The 27488-nt window shown below is 42.8% G+C and overlaps 1 protein-coding gene and 2 long non-coding RNA genes across 3 annotated transcripts in view; 2 read left to right on the plus strand and 1 right to left on the minus strand.

Annotated features, from left to right (window-relative positions):
* The window catches only part of LOC150065233 (uncharacterized), a 256479-nt gene that overhangs the window by 21173 nt on the left and 207818 nt on the right, over positions 1-27488 (plus strand). The gene's annotated exons all lie outside the window — the stretch shown is intronic.
* LOC150065234 (uncharacterized) lies at positions 6100-27369 on the minus strand. Its single transcript, XR_016534936.1, has 3 exons — positions 27288-27369; positions 10350-10460; positions 6100-7064 (listed from the first exon to the last, which is right to left on the minus strand). It is a non-coding gene; the product is annotated as an uncharacterized LOC150065234 (long non-coding RNA).
* On the plus strand, positions 20941-26617 carry LOC150065235 (spermatogenesis-associated protein 31A6-like). Its single transcript, XM_090329790.1, has 4 exons — positions 20941-21169; positions 21843-21897; positions 22635-22695; positions 22942-26617. The coding sequence occupies exons 1-4, from the start codon at positions 20975-20977 to the stop codon at positions 26540-26542; spliced, it is 3912 nt and encodes a 1303-aa protein (XP_090185916.1). The 5' UTR covers positions 20941-20974; the 3' UTR covers positions 26543-26617.

Raw genomic sequence — 27488 nt, forward strand, 5'->3', positions numbered from 1 at the left:
AAGCCACATGCCAAAGACAAGGCTCATGTGTTTGTCAGACACATGACCTTGAGTCAGCCATGAAAAGTCATACATGAGGCTGGCTCTTGAGTTGAAAATGGCTCATAAGTTGAAAACGGCATCTAGGGATGGTTCTCATTTCCCTCAGAACTGATAAGAGTGACTTCATAATGCCTAAACACTATGCCACACAAATGCCTATTGTATGGGAATTCTATAGGAACTTTGAGTTTGGTTATATTCTACAGAGAAGATGCTCCCAAATATGGTCCCTTCATAATAATCTGGGAGCCAGGTACCACCTGAGCAAGCATCATGTCCTAAATTTAAAGCTTCAGTACTGATCAAAAATAAACTAAAGGGGCTGGGAGTTTAGCCTAGTGGCAGGAGTGCTTGCCTGGCATGCACAAAGACCTAGTTTGATTCCTCGGTACCACATACGTAGGAAAAAGTCAGACGGTGCTGTGGCTCAAGTGGTAGCGCTCTAGCCTTGAGAAAGCCCAAGGACAGTGCTTAGGCCCTGAGTTCAAGGCACAGGACTGGCAACAAAAAAAAACAAAAACAGTGGGGTACCCCAATGGCTCATGCCTGTGATTCTAGCTACTTAGGAGGCTGGATCTAAGAGTCACAGCTCAAAGTCTGAGCAGGAAAGCCTGAGACTCCAGAAGTGGAGCTGTGGCTCAAGTGGTAGAGAGCTAAGCCTTCAACCATAAAAGCTCAAAGACAGTGTCTGGACCTTGAGTTCAAGTCCCACACGAGTGCACGTACACACACACACACACACAAGCCTAGGCTGGAGTACTGGTCATCATTTTAGGTGTGTTGTCACAGAGGAACTAACTGAGCATACTCATGGGCTGGGGGTGGAGGAGTGGGTTAGGAGGGAGGGGCAGTCCCCAAGGCTTCAGTCCGTTTTCCTTAGTTTTACCTAGAATGCCTTTTCTGGTTGCTAACTGGGCTTTGCTCCTTTCAGTGTTACAGACTATGTGTTTAGTTCTGTAAATCATTTGATAGATTACTGAATCTATGATAGTCTCATAACCCTTCTACGCATTAGTCCACTCTCCGGAGCAAGAAATCAGAGATGAATTCACCAGAACAAGAAATCCCTTTATGAAAACTCAAGTACCAATCTTACTCTACTTAACCCAGTAACAATAACCACAAGACAGAAGCAGACTCTGGGCATGCGTACATGTCCCAGGATAAAAGGCAGTCTATGTGCTGACTTTCTCAAAGCTCCATAGGCTAGTGCATTGCTTTTTTTTTTTTTAACATGACATTAGTAATTATGCTCAAAATAAGATATAATGAAAATAAACATATTAATACTTTCATTAACTGTGACATTTCTGTATACAAATATAGGCTAAGTAAGGTAAAAGTAATTCTACCATATGCTGTGCTTTAAAGGTATGGCTGCCATCTATTTAAAAAAAAAACTATTTCTAAGTGGTAATCACAGTTCTGCACTCAAAGAAAATATTAAACAAGATTAATCCCAATATATTTAAAATGTCTCAAGATTAGACATGAGAAAGGGTATCAATATGTGTGAAGTAATGCACCTTCTATCTGGTGAATATAATGTAGCCCTTCTATTAATTACAATAAAAATATATGGAAAAAAAGAAAAATAAAAAAAAAGTTGGTCTCATAGTAACTGAGAGTAAAATAATGGTTACATAGCCTTCAGAGCCTGGGAAAATAAGTAGGAAGGGGAGGGTAAAAGCTATTATTTAATAGGTACAAATCACAATAAATTATAATTAGCCAGGACACGTAAGTTCTGATTTTCTAGAGAACAACAGGCTGGCTGCACTAATGCATATTTATTTTCTTTTCTATTTTTTGTCGGTCGTGGGACTTGAACTCTGGGCCTGGACGCTGTCCCTGAGCTCTTCAGTTCAAGACTAATGCCCTACCCCTTGAGCCACAGCACCACTTTTGGTTTTCTAGTGGTTAATTGGAGGTAAGAGTCTCATGGACTTTAGTGCCAGGGCTGGCTTTGAAATGGTCCTCAGATCTCAGCCTCCTGAGTAGCTAGGATTACAGGCATGAGCCACTGCGCCTAGCGACCAATATATATTTTAAGATAGCTACAAGAGAGGATTTTGAATGTTTTGCTACAGAGATGATATTAGAAATGATTTGTATGCTTTTACCCTTTATCGCCATTATGCAGTCCATACATATCTGAAAATTTCACACTGCATTCCATAATATGTACAATTACTATGTGCTGATAAAATGATATTAAACTTAAAAGAATTTTAAGGGGCTGGGAGCATGGTACAGTGCACATCTAGCATGCACAAATCCCTGGGTCCGATTCCTCAGTACCACATATTCAGAAAAAGCTGGAAGTGGTGCTGTGGTTCAAGAGGCAGAGCACTAGCCTTGAGCAAAAATGTCCAAGGAGAGTGCCCAGGCTCTAAGTTCAAGCCCCACGACTGGCAAAAAGAAAGAAAAAAAGTCATCATACCATTTCAAAAAAATGAAAGGAAGGAGAAAAGAAGGGATGAGAAGAAGAAAAGGAGGGAAGAAAGAAGATATGAATGTGGGAAGAAGAAGCCAAAGAGAAAAGGAAAGAGGGAGGCAGGAAGGCTGTAAAGTTATCAAAACCAAATTTATAATTACTGAGGATATCACCAGTACATTGCAAGTTAAATTATACTAAAACAGCTTTTCCATCTCAAAATGTTCCTTGTTTTCTAGTTATCTGAGGGTCATCATGACATTGAAATCTTTACTTACTCAGGCTGGAATCTTTTACTTCTTTTCAAGCCCCATTTCTTTTTTTTCTTTTTTTTAATATTTTTATTGTAATTAATAGAAGGGTTACATGATATTTGCCAGATAGAAGGTGTATTAATTCCCATACATTGATACCCTTTCACATGTCTTGATCCCCATTTCCCTCCCCCCCACTCCCACCCCTCATCTTGTTTTCCCCCTTCCCTATCCAATTTCAAATAACCAAAATACAAATATATCCAATATATCAGGTAACAAAGTGAGATACTGTAATGAGATAACCAAGGGACAGCAAAAGAGATGAGAGATAACATAGTACATTAAGGACAACAATCATTCATTATATGGCTTTTGTTTCTATATCCTAGAGGTCCTTTCATTTAGCGTCATACTATATGGCCTTATGTATCAAGGTTTTGCTCTATTGCAAATCTCTGCTAGGAGAGTCCAAGGTTTCTACTGATTATGACAAATGGGGGAAACCATTGAGCCTATGTTCCTTTGAGTCTAGCTTACTTCACTTAATATGATTTTTTCTAAGTCTTTCCATTTCCTTACAAATGGGGCAATGTCGTTCTTTCTGACAGCAGCATAGAATCCCATTGTGTATAAATACCACATCTTGTTGATCTGTATACAGAAATGTTCCTACCCTCTTGTAGACTGTTTTGATCGTGTCCACAGATGGATGATTGCAGCAGCAGCTGTGTAGGCCCTGCAGTGAGGGAGAGGCAGACTGGTGGGGTTGCTGCCCTAAGTAATCTTATGTCCTGCACCTCATATTCCCTTCCCAGACCAACTGATGCAGAGTCACAAAAGTCACACAAGTGAGAAAAAAAATAGGCAAACACTTTCTGTGACCAGTGTTCTGCTTTGCCTGGGCTCTTCTGCAGGTACAACATAAACCACATGAAAAGTCCGTGCTAAGCAGTTCTACCCCCCAAATACTTCTAACAGGGCTGTGGCCTTACCATTTTTCACTTTATTGTTCAACTGTCTCTTTTCTGAGTAGTTTCTGAAGATTCTTATACAGCATATATATATGTATGTATGTATATATATATATATATATATATATATATATATACAGGATATATACAGCATCAACATGTACTAGAGTGTGAGCAAGTGAGTAATTTATCCATCTCTTATGTTTGTAATGTCAGCTTCTTCAAACTTCCTAAGCAGGACTTATTCCAAGTTAGATGAACTCAGGAATGTATTGTCTCCGTTACATTTCTAGATCACTGAGCTCTTTTTATTTTCTTCAAACAACTATAGCTGCTTTTGGAGGATAATGATTTTTTTTAGGAGAAGCACTTTTGACTATTAACTTTTAGTTTAAGCACTCATTTCAAATCCTATAGAGGTACTAGAAGGTATAGGCCCTGTTCCTTTATCTCCAAAAAGCTCTCTCATTTATTCTTTTGACATTAACAAGTACTGATAATGCTTTAGGGGTGGTAGATGTCTGAAGGCCAGGATGGAATTTTCCATCACTTTCCATTAAGCACAGCAGCAGTTCGGTCTTCCCCTGCTACCCTGCCCTGGCCTGCTTCCCACCATGACACTTCCTCATATACCTGCTCTCAGTCCTTCATGGGTCTGTGTACACATTCCAAATTGCAAGATGGATCCATGAGGAGAACCTAAGATACCACCCAAGCTACCCACAGGCCCCTGTAACTATGGCAAGACAGTGAGGGGGTAGACGAAGTATGGGAAGCGAGAACCAGTTAAGCTGCTACCTAACACCCTTGCCTGGGCTGTGCCCTGGCTTCCTGGCCACTGACCGAGGAGGTAGCAATGGCATTCAGAAACAATGGGGTCCTCAGGGCCTTCTATGCATATTTGAAATTTGCATAAATTGAGTAGGACAATGATAGATGATTTAAAGAAAAACAATTTCTTAACTTGGAAAATCTAATTCAGAGTTCTAGATTGTGTCTAAATCTTTTAACTTACTTGAACTTCTAATTTTTCTGGGCAAGTTTGGAAGTGACAGTGATTGCCCTGACTCCCTTTTCCCACACCAACCCCAGAAAAGATGCTACTGTGTTTCATGAACTGTGTGCACATTGGTGCCAGGGACAAGGACTCATCGAACAAAGCAAGAGAAGAAGAATGAAAGAAGCAACAAGGGTGGAAAATGGAAGCATAATTTTTCTGACAACAGGAATAAATGCACTTGAGTTTGAAAAGTCATAGGGGCTGGAGATTCCAGAGCTCAGCCTTCCACATGTAGGGGGATACCATGGAGGAATGAGCCTCCCATTAGTTAACAAAACCAGCTCCCTTTCTCTAACATGTGCAGAACTAAGGCTAGCTGGTGTATTCAGAACTGTACTCTGAAATATTAAGAGGGTAGCCTACCGCTCTTGCTCTGAGCAAGGAAAGAGTGGTGATACAAAGATGATCGTACTGGCAGAAAATGGTATTTTAATTCCAAATATATGTAGATTGAGAAAGCTACATGATTTGCTAGAATCTTTCTAAAAATGCTTCTTTGGCTTCCGGATATCAAATAAGGAATGAAGAGGCAGTTTCTGGGATCATCTGCATGACTCCTAGTAGCTCACCTCATCTCATTTCCAGTTACCTTGGTGCTCACAAAGCATCTAACCACTGTGACACACAAAAGCCATTATATTAAAAAAAGGGGGGGGGCTACGATGAGAATCTTGGACTACACTGATCCAAGTCAAAGAAGATTCTAGTGTATCTTTTAAAATAAATAGAAAATGTTAAGACCAAAAACACATGCAGGTATCCAGAAATGCACAGGTGAATACACAACTAAACCTCCATGCAAGGACATCTCCCAAGTTCTACTTCCATTACAATTTACTAAGACGTTCTTGCAACATACCTTTAATTTGTCATTTTTAAGTTTTAATAAGACAATTTTTTACACTGCCTACTATCAACTCTTCTACTCTATGAAGAGAATTAGTTTGACTTTTGTCATAAGCAGTAGAAACTTTGGGCTCTCCTAGCAGAGATTTACAATAGAACAAAACCTAGATACATAAGGCCATATAGTATGATGCTAAATGAAAGGACCTCCAGGATATAGAAACAAAAGCCATATAATGAGCAATTGTTGTCCTTAATGTACTATGTAATCTCTCATCTCTTTTGCTGTCCCTTGGTTATCTCATATTGTTACAGTATTTCTCCTTGTTATCTGATATACTGTATATATACGTATTTGGTTATTTGAAATCGGATAGGGAAGGGGGGAAAACAAGATGAGGGGTGGGGGTGGGGGGAGGGAAATGGGGACCAAGACATGAGAAAGGGTATCAATGTTTGTGAAGTAATGCACCTTCTATCTGGTGAATATAATGTAACCCTTTTATTAATTACAATAAAAAATATATGGAAAAAAATTTTAAAATATGCTACTGATAATTTAAGATAATTTAAAGTAGCCACAATGCCTAGGAGTCCCAAAGTGAAGTACATATAGCCCAGGAATGAAAAGTGCTCCACAAAGACCAGTGTTCATGTTAAGGCAAGACTTGTGTCCCTGATCTCTTACAAACTTCCCTAATCAGAGATCACAGAAGGATGATAACAGAAGTTTACTTGCTGAGACAATACCAATGCAACACAAACTGCTGTTTATCAGAATCAAAGTACAATAGGCTGAATGTGAATAACTCATCATTTAGACATCATTCTATGTAAAGAGCTAATTAGAAGTCATTCAGTATTCTGTACATTATTAAATTTTTCTGCCTTACTTTTTTCATAAATCAAGTATAAACAGAGTATTTTTGCCAGTCCTGGGCTTGAGCACTGTCCTTGGACTTTCTCAAGGCTAGAGCTCTACCACTTGAGCCTCAGCACCATTTCTAACTTTTTTTTCTATGTATGTGGTACTGAGGACTCGAATCCGGGCCTTTGTACATGCTAGGCAAGCACTCTGCCACTAGGCCAAACTCCTGGCCCCTGCACAGAGTATTTTTAAATGCCACTTGTTTCCTTCATGCTTCTGAAGATCTGTTTCAATAGTTGGTCAGATAGGCTGCAAGACACACAGTTACTGGAATACTTCACAATCTGACATACCGTGTTCCTCAACAGAGAAACAACAGAGGGACATACCCAGATGCTTTCTTCCTGTCGATATTGCTTCCAGTTCTTCTCGCTGTCACTGAACATCAGAAGATAGCTGGTCACCCAGTTGGAGCTCCCATACCCTCCCTGGGTGGCTACCGCTGTAACCTTCATTCTCTCTCCAAGATCAATCTGCAGCCACTGGTGTTTATTTGATACAAGAGGAGTCCAGCCACCAGCTCCTTTTTGTGGGAACAGAAATGAAAAAATGGAGTAGTTTGTTTGAGCAGGAACTACAGCCACAGGTAAACCCAGGCCTCTAAAGGTGAGGAAGCTGCTGTACACTGGTTTAGCAATGTTATCTACATGTGCCAGGGTACAACATGCCTTCTCTAAAACTAAATAAGATACTAAAAAGAGAAAATGAATAGGGATGGGAGTTTGGCCTAGTGGTAGAGTGCTTGCCTAGCATGCACAAAGATTCCTTGGTACCACATACATAAAAAAAAAAAAAAAAAAAAGCTGGAAATTGTGCCATGTGCCATGGCTCAAGTGGTAGAGCTCTAGCTTGAGGGAAAGCCCAAGGATAGTGCTCAGGCCTTGAGTTTAAGCCCCAGTACTGGCAAAAAAATGAAATATATAAATATTGGCCTGATATTCTAAATATTGGCTTGGAGCTCAAGGAAGTTTGGCAGGCAACTCTCACATAACATCACATCAATATAACACAAAACAAAACAAATCACACTGATGCTACATGGCTTTCTTTCCCCATAAAGACTCATTAGAGTTCTAGGACATGATATGGCAAATGGGAAGAGGGTAGGGGAAACAGGGCCTTCCCTTAGAGATCATGGGTGTCTTCAGGGAAGAGACAGGCAGCCCTCTGCATGCTCCTGCCCAGAAAGCTCTGGGCTTAACCCTGAGGCATCTTTGTCTACTTTGTGGGGAGTAAAAATCTTTGCTTTAGCTCTATTTTCTTAGGAATCAATTTCCATGATCCATATGCAACATTTCTAGATGTGAGGGTTAAACAAGTAGGAAACACTGTTCTAGACTAGTCCAAGTGTTTGCTGGCAGTCACTGGAATACTTCACAAGCTGACAGACTTATTTGTTCCTCCAGCAACTTTTCAGACCACAAGTTGGGAAGAAAGGATTGCTTTCCCAAAGATTATATACAGCCAAGGAGCTATCTGTTCTATACATCTTTAAGTAAACTAGAGCTGGTATATAATCTGTTCTAACCACGGGAACTCTAGGAAAATCACAAGAAAAGAATAGGAATATTGAATTCTACATTAAATAATACTGACCTGTTACTATCATAATGATATGTCAGACATGAGTTGTTTTAATTAAATATATTGGAAGTAAGTTGAACTTTTACTTTGGATTTTTTTCCTCCTAGTGTTTATAGCCTCTACAGTACCCAAGGCTCAAATCAAGGAACCCATACTCTTCTGTCTCTACAAGTCAGAAACAGAACACACAACCCCTAAACCTCTTTAAACTAACTTCAGGACTTACTTGATTACTGTAATCATTTGGAAGCCATTAGGAAGTTGAGATATTAGATTGACATTAGAATGACCACTAGAATAGAAATCACTGTTTTGAAAATGTAACTTTAGCTGATATTTGTTTCATGGAGAGATATAAATTTTTAATTTTTTGCCAGTCCTTGGCTTGTGCTCAAGGCCTGAGCACTGTCCTTGGGCTTTCTCAAGGCTAGAGCTCAACCACTTGAGCCTCAGCACCACTTCTGGCTTTTTTCTATGTATGTGGTACCAAGGAATTCCACCAGCCTTTCTGATCATTAATAAGACCCCGTGCTTGGCACATGGGCACAATGAACTCAAGCTATTACTAATCCATGATCTTTGAAATATTCAGTTCTGTAGTTATTCTAACAATTAATTCACATGCGGCAGCATTAACTTTAAGTTGCAGTTCCTAAGCTCATTCATCATGCATAAAAAAATTAACTTTCCCATTAAAACTCAACTGAACAACTAATGAACTGTTCAATAAAATGAATATCAGGAAGGGGAAATAGGTGAGGGGAGGCAATAAAAGGGAATCACATGAATAGAGGGAGGAAGGCGAACAAATGCAGGCATGTTCAATGGACATTAAATAAACGTTGAGCTACATAGCTTCAGGGTATGAATGGGAAGGGAGAAATGGAGAATGAAGGAGCCATATAATGAGTGATTGTTGTCCTTAATGTACTATGTTATCTCTCATCTCTTTTGCTGTCCCTTGGTTATCTCATATTGTTACAGTGTTTCACTTTGTTATCTGATATATTGGATATATGTGTATTTGGTTATTTGAAATTGGATAGGGAAGGGGGGAAAACAAGATGAGGGGTGAGGGGGGTAGGGAAATGGGGCCAAGACATGAGAAAGGGTATCAATGTATGGGAAGTAATGCACCTTCTATGTGGCGAATATAATGTAACCCTTCTATTAATTACAATAAAAATATATGAAATAATATATATATGAAAAAGATGCATTGTCCTCATAACTGAGAAGTAAGAAATTGAAATCTCTTTGTAATCTACTTGAAAGAACAAAAGAAAGAAAGAAAGGTAGGTTAAAAGAGAGTGAAACAGGGGAAGGGTTGGGGAAGGGAAATGGGGACAAAAACATGATAAAGGGTAGCAATGCATGTGAAGTACTGCACCTTCTATCTGGTGAATATAAACGTAAGCCCTCTATTAATTACAATTAAAAATATATGAGAGAAAATAAAATTTAACAAATAGAGAGTGTAACAGAATCTGTGAGTCTCCCTGCATTCATTTAGTCAATCTACTAAACTCTTATTTGGTCAATAGGAAAAGCAAGGTACTCAGTAATACTAGGCTAGCATGAATAGACTAATACATTTTCAAAGAGTGAGCCTATATCTTCCTTCACAAGGTTAGGATGGACAGGAATCCTTATTTTCAATGGTGGATTGCGGACTTCTCCCTACTGAGGTACATCCTGGGACTTGGGCATCTCCCAACCACAAGCACATCCCAGAGAGGCATCATGTGTTACCTTCGTTACTTTCCTCAGTAGTTCTGAAATTGGCTCATGCCTTTATTGGTTTTAGTTTTGGTTATTTTTTATGACCAGATCACTTGACTAATCTCATAGAATTTTTTTAAAGGAAATATTTTACAACTAAAACAGAATGAAATAATTGGAAATAATATATGACTCCAATATATCTTTTCTTTCAGTTTCCCTCATGAACATTTACTGTCATTTAGTACAGGGTGAAGATATTAAAACAAAATAAATACAAACTTATAAGCATGAAGGAAGCCAGCAAATGATAATATGATTAATCTTTTCCTTAACTTCAAATGCATGCATGTTCAATGGACATTATATAAAAGTTGAGCTATATAGCTTAGTTATGTAGTTAGTAGTTATGTAGTTAGTTTTTCAGCTAGAAGAAGGGAAAATAACTAAGAATATAGATTCTTTGAAGGAGATGAGGGTGGATTGACAATGGCAGACTCACCATCTCTCCTATTTAGACTAGCAAATGCAGGCCCATGGCTGCTGGACAGCTCTGAGCTGCTGCTGAAGGAGGGCCGAGGCAAGCCCGAGGCCAGTGGAGCATCACAACTGTCTGAAGAACAAGAAAAATCATCATCACACACAGGTTAACATACACCGATGAAACTGTTCCTACCCTCTACATCCTCATCTCTCTTCATTGTTAGTTAACAGGTAGAAAAAATGCTTGAATTTGCAGCAATCATCAGTTTTGACTGAGATATGCTAGTAACTGCATAATAGCAAGCTCTCCCTGAGAATTAAAATCTGATGTGTAGCATTTGCTGATTTCCATGATTGTAAGTATTTCAAGTTTGACCAGAATTGAACCTATCTGTGGGGCATTATTGACCACAAGGTTGGAAAGTAATGCCTAGTTTCCCACCTCGTATGGCATTTTCTCCACGCAAATACAAGATATGTGAATAGCCACTAAGCTTAGAGCATAGGTACGAGTCATGAAATAAATAACTACAGATGAGTTTTGAGAATTTACATCTGTTTTGCTTAACTGGAAGTTTGTATGATTCTCTTTCGAATAACAACTATTTTGTAAAAGTAATGAGTGGTTCATACCGGCAAATAAAAATAAAACCAGCATCTAATTATTGAATAGAAAAGTATTTTTTAAGATTAGGAATCAAAACTTAAATATTGAACTGAAAAACCTTACCGGTATATAGAAAAACATAAGAAGGATGGGAAATAACCTCACATTTCTAGATATTTTGATTGTGTAAGTAGAAAATCAAAAGTGAATTTTTCAGCTACTTCCTTAATATATTAGAACTCATATAATTCTAAACATTATCTGTACTTTGAAAATATAAGGGCTAATATCAAATGGCTATAATTCATAAGAAGTATCTAGGGGCTGGAGTGTGGCCCAGTGATAGAATGGTTGCCTAGCATGCACAAAGCCCTAGGTGTTATGGCTCAACTGGTAAAGCACTAGCCCTAAGAAAGCCCAAGGAGAGCCCCCAAGTTCCTGAGTTCAAGCCCTAGGACTAGCAAAAAAGAAAAAGAGAAAACTAAAGCTGGATCCTTACATGTCACCTGTACCAGAATCAATTCCAAATGGATCAAAGACCTTGAGATAAAAGCAGATACCCTGAAAATTTTTACAGGAAGGAATAGGAAATACACTAGAGTTCCTTGGCACAGGTCGAAACTTTCTTAATAAAGGCCCAGAAAAAATAAAGGCCCCGAAGCACAACAAATTGAAGGAAAAAAAAAAAGGTTAAACAAATGAGACTGCATTAAACTGCAGAGATTCTATATGGCAAAGGACATAGCTAGCAAGTTAGGTAGAAAGTCCACAGAGTGGGAGAAGAGCTTCACTAGCTATACCACAGACAAGGGCCTCATATCCAAAATAAACCTACAGCTCAAACAATTGAATCTCTCAAAAACAAATCCTCAAAGAAACAACCATCCCATTAAAAGGTAGTCTAAAGACTTAAAGAGAGACTTCTCTGAAGAGGAAATAAGAATGGCCAATAGACACTTCTCTGGCCATAAAAGAAATGCAAATCAAAACAACTCTGAGATTCTACCTCGCTCCAGTTAGAGGGGCCACGATCAAGAAATCTAATAACAACAGATGCTGGCGGGTATGTGGCCAAGAGGGATCACTACTACACTGTTGGTGGGAGTGTAAATTTGTCTAACCACTGTGGAAAGCAGTATGGTGATTCCTCAAAAGACTAAACATAGAGCTCCCCTGTGACCCAGCAATCCCACTCCTTGGCATTTACCCAAATGTCCAGAAACAAGGACATCTAAAGTTACCAGCACCACCACGTTCATTGCAGCATTATTTACCATAGCAGTGACATGGAACCAACCCAGGTATACTATGTGAAGTTATTTCTTTCCTCTCTTTTTCCCCCTTATGGTTTATCCCCTGTTATTACTGTATCTGACTTTGGTTCCTAGTGTATAATATATACATTTATTCCTTTGTGTGAATTAGGGAAGGGAAAGGGGAAAAAAACAAGATGATGAGACAAAGGACAAAGGGTGAACCAACATAACAGTGATTTTCACAAGGCAATATGTTGAAAATTGTTGGGGGCCGAGTAATGCCATTCTAATAACTTTCTGCTGAGACCCGTAGTAGGGGTAAACAAGTGGACCTCTTTATCCTGCCCACCTGTTGTGCTGATAGGCTCCCACACCCAATATAAGGAGGGGTTTTTTGGAGAGAGAGATTCCTGCCTTGATGAAGCTGCGTGGCGTTTCTGTTCATGCTCCGGGGAAGCAAGGCTGAGTGCGGGAGAACAGTGGGCCCTCTCCTCTCGCGGCTTGGACTGGTTGGGATGTGCTTTTCCCCATCCCTCCTCAAGAGGGACTGGGGACGAAGGACCCCGACATATTGGCGCCCAACGTGGGGCACAAAAGAGGCACAAAAGAGCCAACCTGGGGCAGGAAAGAGGCACGAAAGAGCCAATGTAGGGCACGAAAGAGGCATGAAAGGGGCACGACTGTGAGTTCAGCCAAGTGAGAGATACATGTAGGAAAGACTGAAAAACCAGAGAAAACCTGAAAGGCACAAAAAGACTGAACAACCAGGGAAAAAGAAAAAGACGGGGGGAAAAAAAGACAGGAAGACAAGGAGAAAGAGGGAGAAAAAGAGAAAAAAGGAAAGACTGAAAAACCAGGGAAGCCTGAAAGAAAACACGAAAAAGGAGGGACTGAAAGGCCCGAGAAAGCTGAAAGGAAGATAATGCAAAGAAAAAGAAAAAGGAACTGAAAGGCCAGGGAAAACGCAGGCTGAAATTGCTCACAGGGAAAGAGAAAAAAGACAAAGAGAAAGACACAGGGAGAAAGAGAAAGAAAACTCCTCAAAGACTAAACCAGTGAATGGGTGTGTGTGTGTGTGAGTGAAAGGGATTTTAATTATTCCCAGATCACCACGAAGCGCGGGTCACTTCGGGTATGGTAGGGAGGAACCTCTCAGGACGGGGCAATGTCCCAGGAAGGGAGGAACCTCTCAGAGGACGAGGCAATGTCCCAGGAAGGGAGGAACCTCACGGGAGTCTCTGGCCAGAGCAGTAAGGTGAGGCCTATTTTCTAATGTCAAAAAAAAAAAAAAATTACCTCGCGGAGGGCGAGGCCTATTTTCTATTTTTCAAGAGATTTTAGAATAGAACCAAGTGGGTTCAGACTGGAACGACCGCGAATGTGTGTATGAAAGGGAACGAATGTGTGTAAAGAGATTTTAGAATAGAACCAAATGGGTTCAGACTGGAACGACCGCGAATGTGTGTGTGAATGGTAAATCTAAGTCTATACGGGAGTAAACAGTTTAAGAACAGGTGAAAAGTAGCACAGAGACGCTTGATGGTAGTGATTTAGAAAGCCTGTGTTTGGGTTCAGAATAAGTGAAAACAGGCTAAAGCTTTTTAAAGTCCCTGACGAAATACAGAGACGACGCCCCTGAGTCAGCATGAAGAAGTTACAGAAAATGGATCTTCGCCCATAACCCCCTTAAAATGAAGGGACCAGAGTCATTTTTGGACAGTTTAAAACAAAAAGGGGGGGACTGGAAGACTCCTAATTTTTCCATTGCCCCGCTATTCCCTATGGCTTGTGTGAATGTTGTTCTCTTAGTTGATGTTGGAATGTTTCCCTATTTTCTCTGTAGTCAGAGCCACTCAGTATATACTAGTGCCTGTACAGGTGGAGGAGAATGCTTTTCCGCTCATCAGTAAGAGAGACTTTGGTGTTTTCCTGCCCTTACTGCTGCGAGTATTGCCCTTGCCACTGCAGTTTCTACAGAAAATGATTTGAATACTGTGTTGTAGATCTCAGAAGCCATTAGTCAGCATGTGAGGACTGGAATTATGTGCACAATTGTTACAATATTTTCACTTTGGTGATTGTTATCTTGACACTATTTTGGGATTGATCAGTCTGGATTAGTTTTTATGCACTAAAATTGTAGGCAAGCAATAGACATATTACAAAGTCAATGCAGAAAGTGAATGCTAATGCGACAGGCATTTGCTCCCATGGAAATAGATGCATCCCCTCAGGTCTGATTTGCTTAGACGGCTGGTAGTCAAAGACGGGAAAGTCCCAGCTATTAGCCTATCAACTTAAGACAGGAGCCAAGTAGCTATCAACCTAGCCAAGTAAAAAGGACTTGGTGATCCCATGACGGGTAAGAAGACTAATGAGCTTGGAGACACCTAAGACAGGCACAGCCGATCTAATATGGTGGTAGCCCCACATATACTAAGTTTTGTCTTTTTTTAAGATAAAAACGGGGGAGATGTTGGGGGCCGAGTAATGCCATTCTAATAACTTTCTGCTGAGACCCGTAGTAGGGGTAAACAAGTGGACCTCTTTATCCTGCCCACCTGTTGTGCTGATAGGCTCCCACACCCAATATAAGGAGGGGTTTTTTGGAGAGAGAGATTCCTGCCTTGATGAAGCTGCGTGGCGTTTCTGTTCATGCTCCGGGGAAGCAAGGCTGAGTGCGGGAGGACAGTGGGCCCTCTCCTCTCGCGGCTTGGACTGGTTGGGATGTGCTTTTCCCCATCCCTCCTCAAGAGGGACTGGGGACGAAGGACCCCGACAGAAAATGAACTTTACAACTTGGGACGAGGAGAGAGGGAAAGTGGGAAAAAAAACTACAAGAGGTAATAATGTTCAAGATGCAATGTACTCACTACCTTACAAATGTAGGAGTAATCCCTCTATACATCACCCAGACAATAAAGTAAAAATTTTAAAAAGAAATTCCATATGAATGTTAATATCAGTTTAAGGCTTTTTTCAAATAAAGAAAAAAACCTACTGGAAGTTTAGTAGTCCTGACATTAAATCTGTAGGTTAATTGGAGGAATACCTTTGGCAACATTAAATCATCCACCCATAAACAGATGAGATTTCTTTGGGAATATTTTTAACTTCTTTCAGCTGTCTTTCATAAGTCAGCATACAAACCTGCACATCTTTAATTTATTAAATATTTTATTCTTTGTGGTACTATTATAAATAGGATTGTTTTTTTGAAGCTCATGCTCAAATGTGAATTACAAGCTTCTAGAAATGCATTGGATTTTGAATAATGAGTTGCCATACTACATTTTCATTCAACTTGTGCAAGCATACATGCATATATATATATATATATATATATATATATATATGACTGAATTTCTCTGTACAAAAACTTTACAATGAAGTGGCAAGTATGTTAAAAAAAAATCTGAAACTTACCATAGACAGAAAAAATATATATAATTGGTTTATCTGTCCAAACCTAAGTGAAACTTTCCATAGACAGAAAAAATATATAACTGATTTATCTGTCCAAACTAAGTGAAATGAGACTTGAACTTTCTAAACCCTTGACACCCTTCTATACCTACTTATTGTATTTTTCCTCTCAAGTAAAATACAGTTTCAGGCAGTTTTTTCATTAAGCATAGCTCCCAAAGAAATTGCCGTTTCTCTTCATTTCTTTGGCATGTTAATTCTGTGTATACATACTTGCATTAATGGGATCTTTAAGTATTTGCTTTTGAGTGAGACTTAAAATTCTGCCACAGAGAGCTGGGAGTTTGGCCTAGAGGTAGAGTGCTTGCCTAGCATGCACAAAGCCCTGGGTTCAGCTCCTCTATACCACATACACAGAAAAGGCTGGAAGTGGTGCTGTGGCTCAAGTGGTAGAGCGCTAGCCTTGAGAAAGCCCAAAGACAGTGCCCTGAGTTCAAGCTCCAGAATTGGCAAAAAAAATCTGCCACAGAGAATGAAAAAATCCATATATTTAATTCCTTAACACATCCCAATGGAAGTCATTCTGTGAAACTACCCCGCAGATGGACTTTGATACCTCTTGCTGCATGCCCAGGCATAGTTTGGAAAAGAAACAGGTGTCTACATTCAGTGCCCACCTACCAGTGGATCTTCTGTCGCCAGACCCGGGAAAACATCAGGAGAACCTGGAGATATTTAGGGACCACTTCTCTTAAGACTGGAGCCGGTTTATGTTTACAACGTTCAGTGTTCCTGGTAGCTGACTGCACCATCCAGGCCCCTGAGAACTGGTGAGTCTCAGAAGCCACTTCCCCATCCATTCCAAGGCTGTATTCATGCCACAAAGCATGTTGCACGCACATCCCCAATCTGTCTTCATACTTCACACCCCAACTCTAGTTCTTACAGGCAGAATGCAATGTCCTTGGAAACCTGGCATAATTCTTCAACCCTTTAGCCCCACCGAGCTCACAAACTTCTGTGCCTTCACAAATGGCTGAAAATATACACTACAGGAGGAATCATCTTTGTCTTTATCTCTACCACTCCAGGTGGTAAACTACAGTGCATGCCATGAGCTTAACTTTACCAGATTTATCTCCTTAACTATGATACCTTCAAAGTCCAACCCTGTATGACAATGGAAGAGGTGTCCAAAGGGATTTCTAATGTGTCAGTTACTCATTCTAATAGCAAATATGGTAGTATCTTTGCCAGAATAAATTCAAAACAGTCATCCCCACTGTTCTTGGCTTTAATTAACAAATGTAAGACTTTATACCCAGGAAAGAGCAATATCCAACTTTAAGTGTTCTGTTTCCACTTGTAGATACCATTTCCTATTTTAGGAATGTATTTATAAATTATTCATATGTGTGGTTTCGGGGCATTGCATTAATTCAAGGATATTTCAAGAATTGATCTGGATTAGGTATTACCTGTATGAGCTTTTTCTTAGAGCTCATGAATTTATTTTTCAGACTAAATCAAGAGGAACACTACAGGAATACTTGTACTTAAGTAACACCTCAAGTTCTGTAGCGTGGAGTACATTACACCATTAGTGTTTCCATTTTTGGATCAGAGCATTGGTGCATTGGTAACATCACATAGTTTTGAGAACATTTTAACTTGCATAAAAGGCATCCAAAAATTAAAATCTAACTGGCAGAGAACGTTTACCCCATGTGCATTTTCTTTCTTCCTTTTTTTTTTCCCCCTGCCAGTCCTGGCGCTTGAACTAAGAAATGAATGCTCCCACGCAGAAAACTCCAGAAACAGCAGCGCAATAAACCAGACAACACAGCACAGACATATTAGAAGAGCTGGGATCCGGGCAGGCTTTTTCTCCTTTAAATCAGTGTTAATAAAACCTTGAAAAAAATAAAAATCCACCCAGAGTTCAAGCTAAATAAATAAATACCCAGAAAAAAAAAGGCAAGCAAGCCCGGAACAGAGAAAGAGAGGGGCAAAGGTGAACGCATGCAGCGGGACGGTACCGTTAGACACTGCTGAAAATGAACCACCCAGCTGGTGAGCAGGGGTGGAGGGGGACTGGGAGAGGAAATGTCCCCTCCTGACTCCGCGAACCCCCGCGCCACCACAGCCCTAAAAGTCCAAGTCCGAGCCTGATCCGCCCGCCGCCCTCCCACCCCCAGGTGGTCTGCACTCACGGGGGCGTCCGGCCACGCCGGGGCTCCCGGGCTGCGTGGAGAGAAGCGCGAGCACCCCGAGGACGGCCCCCGCCGCGGCGCCCATCTCGTGGCCGTCCTCGCCCGCCCGCGCGACTCCGGGGAGGTGAGCGCCTGAGACGAGCTCCCGCCCCGGCACGCCTTCCCAGCCCCCAGCAGCCGGGGGAGCCCCGGGACCCGGCGGTAGGCGCGGGGCCGCGAGCGCCCCTGGTGGAGACCGCGAGGAAGTGCCGAGCAGACTGCTGGCTCCCCATCTGCTCCTGTCTAGGGAGTGAACTGGGAGCTGCGCGATGGATGTCTGTGCACTACAAAATACTGAAATATTAGCAAACTTGTATGTGAATTCAGAACGAGAGGTCAGGGCAGAATTAACTACCGAGGTTTGAAGAAAATAATTACATAGAACAAAGGCTTGTCTAGTGCTTATTCCAGCTGGGAAATGAGCGCTATATCACTAAATAATAAAAACTTATGAACTGTGGGGCGCTGGTGGCTCACGTCTGTAATCCTAGCTACTCAACAGGCTGAGATCTGAGGATCACAAATCAAAGCCAACCCAGGCAGGAAAGCATGCAAGACTTTTATCTCTAATTAATCACACACACACACACACACACACACACACACACACACACACAGGATTGGAGCTGTGGCTCAAGTGGTAGAGCACCAGCCTTGAACACAAACACTCAGGGACAGCACCCAGACCCTGAGTTCAAACCCCAGGACTGGCAAAAGATAATAAGACAAATAAGTTAAAATAAGCCTACTTTTAAAATGGCACGGGACATTAATTGGTATTTTACCCGACTAGATGTATAACTTCATGAGATATCACTAGTTATTATGAGAAAGCAAAACCACAGGGTAGTAGACCTTTTTATCCACTAGGCTAGCTGCTATGAAATAAGCAGAAGCAAGTGGAGCTGTGGCTCAAGTGGCAGAATGCTAGCCCTGAGCAAAATCTCCAAGACAGCACCTAGGCCCTGAGTTCAAAATCAACACACACAAAAACCTAGACTAAATGAGAAAATTGATGATGATGATGGGACTGTGAAGAAAACAGAGCAATACTTCCTTGCTACCTTTTTATTAAAGGACCTTTATTTGGCAATAAGTGATTTTTTACTCAGAATCTCACACTTACTAGGCAGAACTAGAATTAGCCCAACTCTTTCTTTTCAGTAATTTTCCTGATCCTTTTTTTTTTTTCTGAAACCAGCTTTGGATTTCAGTCCTATGCCTCTGTCTCCTACTTAGCTGGGATGCCAGCTGTGAGACAGCAAGTCATGTAGGTCATTATTCCATTTCCGTAGGAATCACTCAGACACGCACAATACCCCTTTCAAAGAAATTGGTGGGTAAAATTTAAAGGGCAGAAAATTCAACAGAAAAAAAAAGAAGGAAAATTTAACAGAAACTGGCATCTAACTATGCTGACATGTGAAGTTTTAGCTCATAACCAGGAAGCTTTCAGTTACCTAAAATATTTTGTCAGTCGTGGGACTTGAACTCTGGACCTGGGTGCTGTCCTGAGCTCTTCAGCTCAAGGCTACCACACTGCCATTTCCAGTTTTTGGAAATAAAAGTCTCAAGTTCTTTAGTGTATGGGCTAGCTTTGAACCGTGATCCTCAGATCTCAGCCCCCTGAGTTGCTAGGATTACAGGCATGAGACATAGCACCCAGCAAAGTTACCCAGGGTTATTAAAGGCAGCATTCTTTTTTTATTCTTTCTTACTTTGTCCCCACACCACCGACACATATTCCATTCCCCAGGAGTGGAAATTCAAGATTTGTATACCTTCAGTCAAGGTCATCACCCACTTCTCCTTAGCTTGCTTTACAGGGCATTGAAGGAACTTTCAGGACAAGAAATACACCTCCAGACACTAATGGGCAGCACATTTACAAACCAGACGACTTCAAACCACCATTCGGCCACATGTCAGGCTTAAGCACTTAAGTCCATTAGAAAGCTCATGCTGCTGGGTCTTTCTATAAAAGCTATCCTTCTTTCACTATCCACCAGAACTCTCTTCTTTCCCAGACAATAGCAGTACTTCTCATTTTCCCTGAAAATGAATATACCTTTATTTCCTTTATTCTAAGACATTGATCTCATTGACCTTGAATTCAGAGAACTGAATATTCAGTTACATGAGAAAGTTGGAAACTACAGACAGAGGTTATCTAGAAATTACAAAGTCAAGTGAAACAACACATTCCAGAGCTAAGAAAAAAATTTATAAAACTATGAAAAATGCAGATTTCAAACAGTGATCTCCAAAGAACAGCTAATGTCTGGGTTCAAGGGGGAAGGCTCCGGAAATGGACTGAGATCTGCCTCTCACAGGCCAAGCAGGAAATTCAGGATGGTTTTTATTACTCCAGGCAAAGTCATCACTGTCTTATCCTGAGCTAGCTTACCAGGGTACTGAAGGAATACATCTCCAGAGACCGGGGCAGCACGTTTAGAAATAGGCCCAAGACCCACCATTCGGCTACATGCCAGGACTCAGCACTGAAGTCCATATGAAAGTCCATGCAACCTGGTCCTCTCTGTAACAGCTGTCCTTTTCCCACTGCTATTCTTCCTCACATAGTAGCTCAAATAGTTCTCAAGTTCCCTGCAAATTATTACACCTTTATTTTGCTTGACACTAATCTTACTACTTGTGAATTGATACTGAATTCAGAGAACTGAATTTCCAGTTACATGGGAAAGTTGGAAACTGCACACAGAGGTGATCTAGAAATTACAAAGTCAAGTGAAACAACACATTCCAGAGCTAAGAAAAAAATGTATAAAACTATGAAAAATGCAGATTTCAAACAGTGATCTGCAAGAACAGCTAATGTCTGGGTTCAAGGGGGAAGGCTCAAGAAATGGACTGAGGTCTGCCTCTCACAGGCCAAGCAGGTGAACTTGGAGGTGGGAATCTAGAGGCCCAGGAGGGAAGGAAGTGCTGAGCTAGAGGCAGGGGGAGGGCTTTGTTACGCATCACCCCTCCCCCTTTGTGACTTACTGCAAAGCAGGCCTCTGTGATGTCAGCCTTCATTGACTATATGTTGCCAAAGGAAATGCCCAGAGCTCAGTTGCTCACGAGCAATAGTGCGATTCAGATGATGGAGAATCCCCTCTCTTCACTGAAAAGCCTTGCTATCCCCTGGCTGAGCCTCGACCTCACCACCTTGGCAATGGACATGTCCCTTGCCATTGTGTGTGGAGTGGGGCTCTTCCTCCTGCTACTGCTCCTGCCCTGCTTCAAGGGAAATCCACCCTCACCCACTCCTGTGCGAAAGAACAAGATGAGGAAGGTAAGAACCCCAGGGACAGACCACCCAAAGATGGACATATACATATATATGCATATATAATGGAATTTTACTCATCCATTAGAAGGAATCATACTGTACAATTTGTGAAGAAAGCAGACTTGGAAAAATTAATGAATTAAGCAGGGTCAGAGACAAGATCATGTATTCCTTTATATGTGGAAGCTAGATTTAGCTTACAACTCACACATATGTTCGGTGGTGTGCAAGTGTATAGAAATGTATTCACTGAAAAATGATAGATTCAAGGGAGATTTCAAAGTGCAATTCCTTAGAAAGCCAAAACCCTGAAACTCAGCATCCCAGAGCAGAGCTCCTGAGAGGGAGGGGACTTGGACTCTCAACCTCATGTCACACCAAGGACCTGAGTACCACATTTTTACCCAGTGTTAGGTTGCTTACAGGGCTGTTCCAAGCCCACACAAAGCTCCCAGCAGAGGCTAAGGTCAACATGCAAAAAACAGGAAGCTGGGGGAACCTGGAAACCTGGGTGTGTGGTCCTGTGAAAGCAGAAATAATTTGCCACACTAAATATGGGGAAAGACAATGCAGGGACAAAGGAAGAGAGCAGCATTTTATCCGGGAACAGCACGTATCTGAACTTGTCTAGGGAAAGGAGAAAAGAGGTCTAAATCCTGTCTCTCTCATCTCTCAGCATCATGTGGAGAAGAGAGGCCAGATGAGGAGAAAGAATAAAAGTGCTCTGAAAGGTAAGTTCTGCATTTTGTCTCAAGGGGAGATCTCTGACTCTGACAGCCAGAGCCAGGATGCCAAGGATGTCAGTTTTTGGGTAGCCTTTAGAAGGAAAGTAATCAGAAATCCCCTTGGAATGAAGCTGATATGCTTCATCACAAAGTAGGGAGGGGCTCAGAGGCTGTGAGGTAACTGCCTCAATAGTGAGGTGTGTCACAAAGTGGGAGGAGTTAAGAGGCTATGTGTGAGGTAACACTGCCTTGATAGGGAGATGAGTCACAAAGGGAGGAATGGCCAAAAGGCAAAGTGAGGTAACATTCCTTGGAGAGTGAGGTCTGTCACATGGGGAGGAACTAAAGAGACTATGAGACAGCATTCCTTGAGAGGGAGGTGTGTCACAAAGGAGGGCTAGGAGGCTGAGGCAAGCCTGCCTAGATAGGGAGGTGTGACCTCCAAGTCCCAGTGTGGACAAACTCACATCCCTAAGAATTATAATACGCATGAGATCCTTTTCCTTCCGATTCAAGAGAGTTTCTGTAGGCCATACTTTGGCAGAGTTGAAAGCACCTTGTAAATAAAGAAGCACTACCCCTCTCTAAGCCCTCTTAGCACTGGAACCTGCCTTGTGGCCATGAATAAAAATTTGAGATCCAGTGGATCTTCCATGGTCTCTAACAAAGGAATGTCTCATTCCCCCTCCTGTAAAATCTAGGGGTTCTCCCATGTCTGCCATAACCACAGTGTGTGTTTCTAGCTTGCAGAGACACTCAGGAAGAGCTTGGGGACATTCACGATCTAGTTTCCCTTCTTACCAGGTAAGGATTTTCCTCTTGTGACTGAGCCTGCATTTCTTCTCTAGAGAATGGGGTTATCTCGGGGTTGAGGAAGACTTCGGGTTGGCACAGGATGGCACTGATAGGAAGATGTGGGATACAGAGAAGTCTAGGGGCTGTGTAAAAGATGGCAGGGTGTGCTTCAGTAGGTAGACAGCAGGTAGTCACAATTGCCCATCCTCCTGGGCCTATCAGATGCTGAAGAAAGTTTGTCTCTGTCTCCTGCAGCCACCTAGGGAAGCTCAGTGACAACAGCAGCTCCAGGCACTTATTAAAAGGAGACACCCTAGGTGAAGTTGTCAAATCAGCGTCTGCTGCAGCCCACCCGGCAGCTGGACACTGTGAAGAGGACGCTTTCTCCAGCACTGCATCCCCAAAGGCTTCCCCAGCTCCTTCACATGAGGGCTTGCAGCCTCTGGCCTCTGCCTTGTCACCAGTCCAGACATGTTCCTCAGTTCCTGCTGAGACACAGTCACACCACACTGCGCCTCAGCCTCCAGAGCTGTTGATTCCTCTACAACATCCTTCTCCCCGTTCTCTTTCTCCTCCACCTGTGGCCTGCACTCCACCCAGCCATGACTCAAACTCGGGTCTTCCATCTGACTTCAGGGAAGTTCCACCAGAAAGCACCCCACGGAGCGGCTCTCCAACCAACAGCTCTCAGGTGCCTTCTCCTAGCCCAGCCCTCAACTCTGACATCCTGGAGCTGCTGGAGGTAGTGATTAGTAAGAGGGCTAAGGAGAACGCTGGGGAGGAGAAAGAACACCCTCTGGATTCTCTGGGGAACATGATGAAGTCACTGGGCAGGGCCCAGGACGCGGCCATCCCACAGGCCTTCTGGAACACCAAGGGAGAATCCCAGCAGCTCCCTGAGTCTCAGGAGCTGATTCTCCCCATGGTCTTACAGAAATGCAGCCAGCTGTTCTGGGGCCTTCCCTTTCTGCACAACGAGTCCCTGGTGGCTCCTGTCCAAATGTCTGGGCAGCCACTAGTCTTACCCTCTGTTTTATTCAATACTTTCTATAATTTCATGCCAACACAAGACCAAGATAACGTACTTCCACAGCACTTTCCACCCCAGCCCTTACTGCAGCACTTCAGCCAATCACAAAACTACACTCCTGCCTTGACCTGGCCCCAGCCTCTACCACTGGCTGACAGCCAAGCTCAGGCCCATGTCCCATCCTATATGCCGGTCCTATCCTCTCATTCACCTCCAGTGAATTCCTGTACAGTCCCACCTGTTGTCCAACACCTAGAACATCACCTTGCCAGGAAGCACCTGGAAAGTCAGAGAATTCTACCCGCTGTGGTCAATCAGTCTCTCAAGGCCTTTACACAAGATCAGGGCCTCTTACACCAGAGAGACTTTATCAAGATTCCGGGTGAATTCATCACCTTTGAAATGAGGAAAAAGCTGGAAAACCACCTCCAAGAGAGGTTCATCCAGCACCTCCATAAAAGAAATTGTGAGATCCAGGTGTTTTCTGGGAAGAAATCCCGAGTAACAGACCAGGCAGAGGACAAGCCAGGGTGTTCACAGAACTCCAGGAATGTAGACGTTTGCTGCAGAAGGCAAGAGAGGGGAACCTCAGAGAGCTCTGCATCCCAGCAATGGGGGAACTCCAGAAAGGACCTGGAACATCACAGCACTGGGGTAGCCACACAACTGGACAGGGATGCAGAAAGCTGCTCAGCAGATGGTGTGCAAGCTAACACGCTGAGAGAATTAGAAAATGATGTGATGAGATCATCACATAGTGATTCTGAATATTTTCCCCCAATTTATTCAGGTATGAATAGTCTAGGAGAAGCCCTAAGAGCCCATTTAATAAAAAAATGGGATCAGATCAACAGGGACAAGGTCCCTTTGCATGTTAGTCATTCCAGGGGCTCAACAGACCATGCCTTGGCCCCCCTTGAAAACTCCAGCTCCAGCATTACTGGTACAGAAGCATCCTTGGATACTAGGGAAAGCTGCACGAGCTCCTCCCAGAAGGCTTTCCTCTTGGATGCTGCCAGCCAACAGCTGCTGGAGGCACATATCAAGAAGCTTTGGGTGAAGCATAAGTGGGGCTTGTCCCTAAAGATACTCAAGCCCATAAATCACCTTACTTTAAAAAAGGCTCTCCCTGTGCCCATTTCCCAGGAAGCTTCTCCACACCTGGCCTGTTGTGACTTCAGGGCCAATCTCACCTCTAAGGGGGATGCATTCCAGGGAGAAGCTCTGGACAAATTGCCAAAAATGCCAGGGAGGGAAAAATCAGGTCATACCACACAGCCTCCTCAAGCACCACCACGTGAAACCCTGAGCACAACACTGGGTAGTCACCACTGTGATCCCTCAGTGGTCTCTCCACCTGGAGAAAAAGAGGGACTGCTCTCCAATTCCAAAACCTGCAGCCTTTTAGGAAGTACCTGGCACCAGGACATTGTGCCAGGATCAGAGGGAAGCAGTCCAGAGACAAATACCAGCCCAATAATGGGCATATGTGAGACACAGGAGAAAGAAAGCCTCTGCCATTGTGTGTCCATACGAGAGATCTTTGCATCTGACATGACTGAAGATCCCGTTGAAATGGCTGAGGTGGAAGAGAGACAGCCCACTAACTGGTCAGTCAACAAAGACTTACAAAATCTGAACCTTTTAGAATTTCTGAGGACCACTCGAACGCCATTACCCTCCAGAAATTCGATTGCTAGGCATCCACCAGGTTCATGCCTGAAAGACCAGGCAGAATCTAGCAGTCCAAGTGAAAGTCCACCTTTTGATGATAACTTGCAGGACTGCGACGCTGACACCTTCCTGCAAGAATGTGGACCCGACGTGCTGCTTGGCACCAACGTGCTGGCTTCACAGAGTTCTCTGAGTAGCTCACAGAACTTTTCCAGAAGCAGCACGTCCACTATCTATGAGTCAAGCTCTCCATTACGAACGGGAGGGCACAGCACAAAGCAAGAACCTAAGACCTCCATCACCGATGGCCCATGGTACAGCAAGGTGTTTCATGGCCTCGAAGAAGCAAAGAGCTGTGAGAGGCCCAGAATACAGAAAGCAAAGCCTGCAGGAACAAGGCCCTCGCAAGGACAGAATTTGAACTCTCCTGCCCAGGTCAGGAAAGCAAGAAGTGCAAGGAAGAACTCTTCCCTATCTGCGTCAGAGAAAGAACAGCATCCTCCAGAGATTCATTTTGGAAATCGGATCAAGAATTTTTTTATGGCATTATTTTCCTCTAAAGCTAAAAGTCAGGCAGACTGCCAGCAAAACCCCAAGATCCAGTCGGCCAATACTAAGAAGCAAGACTTATCCACAAGCAGAACGCTCAGGCAGAGTGGAGTGCCTGAAGCACAGATGCTTATGAGCACTGTAGGAAGGATCCTAGAGGAAAAACTGGGCCTTCCACAGGAGCCTTCTGCATCTAAGAAAACTTTACATGAAGTTCCGGCCCCCACAGCTGGATATTCCCACCACCACTTGGCTCCTCCTTACCCACAACAAAGCCAAGTAAAGAACACCGGGGCATCTTTACCCCAAACCAGCCCCATTGGCCCCAGGCACCCTGTCCATGAGAGCAGGGTCTCACACTATCACCACCCTGGGACAGACTTGCCTCCCCGAAAGCCAGTGTCTCTAGTCAGTCATGCCTGCCAGCACAGACCAGAAGGGATGAATGTCTCAGGCCAGCGTATCCACTGCCCACGACACTGTCATCTTAGCCGTTTGATGGTCAGCCATGCATGCCATGCTGCTCACTTGGTTCCTTGTGAGGTCCATTTTTCTCACGAGGAATTGCAGCCTGTGCACCGCAAGCCTGTTTTTTGTGTGTGAGTACATTGGCTGGGCACTGATGACGTCTCCCTCCTCAAATGTGGAGTGTTTAATACAGTCTTCACGCTCAATGCATGCAGTGGCTTCCTTCAGTGCCTTCGTCTGGGAGAGGGATGGGTAGTGTGTGGTCTTCCTCTAAGCAGGTGTGGCTGGGGTGGACACATGATACAATGCCACTGATGACTGTCAGCTAAAAGCCCTTATTTGAATGTGCCCATTCAGTCACTACAGCCTTTTCAGAAAGTCTGCAGTATTCCCTAGGATCTGGATGCATGGGGTGATAGCTTACTAGGCTGTTCTGCATGACTTAGATTGGGCAACCCCTGGATGCTAGGGGTCTGTAAGGAAAGCAATTCTGCCCTTCTTGTCTAGTGATCCTATTGCTCTGACTTGAGTCACTTGAGTTTGTCATTGAATTCCCAGAAAGCATAGCAGCAGGCCTGTGTGTCATCTAGAATGTTGACAACTGATTTATTGAGGATTTAGGAGTTAGCTTCTGCATCCTTTAACTGTTCCCTTTACTGGGATCCAAGACCTTAATCAGGGTTAGAGAATAGTGTAGTCTAGCACTCTACCACTTTAACCACAGCGTCTGTGTTTTCTGGAGGTTAATTGGAGGTGAGTGTCACAGTTTTCAGAATGGTTCTCTGGATCTTCTGCCCAGGGTCGCTTTGAACAGTGATCCTTGGATCTCAGCTCCTGAGTAAAGATTACAGGCATGAACTAATCGTGCCTAGCAACATACCTGGATAATCTTTTAAGCTTCATCAACCTTGAACTGGAATGCTTTACAGGAAACAAGTTTGAGGTGTTTCTTCTACGGATTCAGGCAGTCTATACCAGAAATGACACTGAGAGGCTAGGCATACATCTCCATCTCCTGCGATGATGGAGGGGCAGTAAAGAGCCACCGTGGAGAGGACAAGGCCTCATGGTCTAGTGGGAA

This window comes from Megascapheus bottae, chromosome 3 (genome assembly GCF_031878675.1).
Source record: "Megascapheus bottae isolate mThoBot1 chromosome 3, mThoBot2.hap1, whole genome shotgun sequence".
Classification (NCBI taxonomy): Eukaryota; Metazoa; Chordata; class Mammalia; order Rodentia; family Geomyidae; genus Megascapheus; species Megascapheus bottae.

Coding starts and splice junctions, on each gene's coding strand:
- LOC150065235 (XM_090329790.1), top strand. CDS start 20,975: ATGATGGAGAATCCCCTCTCTTCACTGAAAAGCCTTGCTATCCCCTGG. Junction 21,170..21,842: donor GAAAGAACAAGATGAGGAAG/GTAAGAACCCCA, acceptor CTCATCTCTCAG/CATCATGTGGAGAAGAGAGG. Junction 21,898..22,634: donor GAATAAAAGTGCTCTGAAAG/GTAAGTTCTGCA, acceptor GTGTGTTTCTAG/CTTGCAGAGACACTCAGGAA.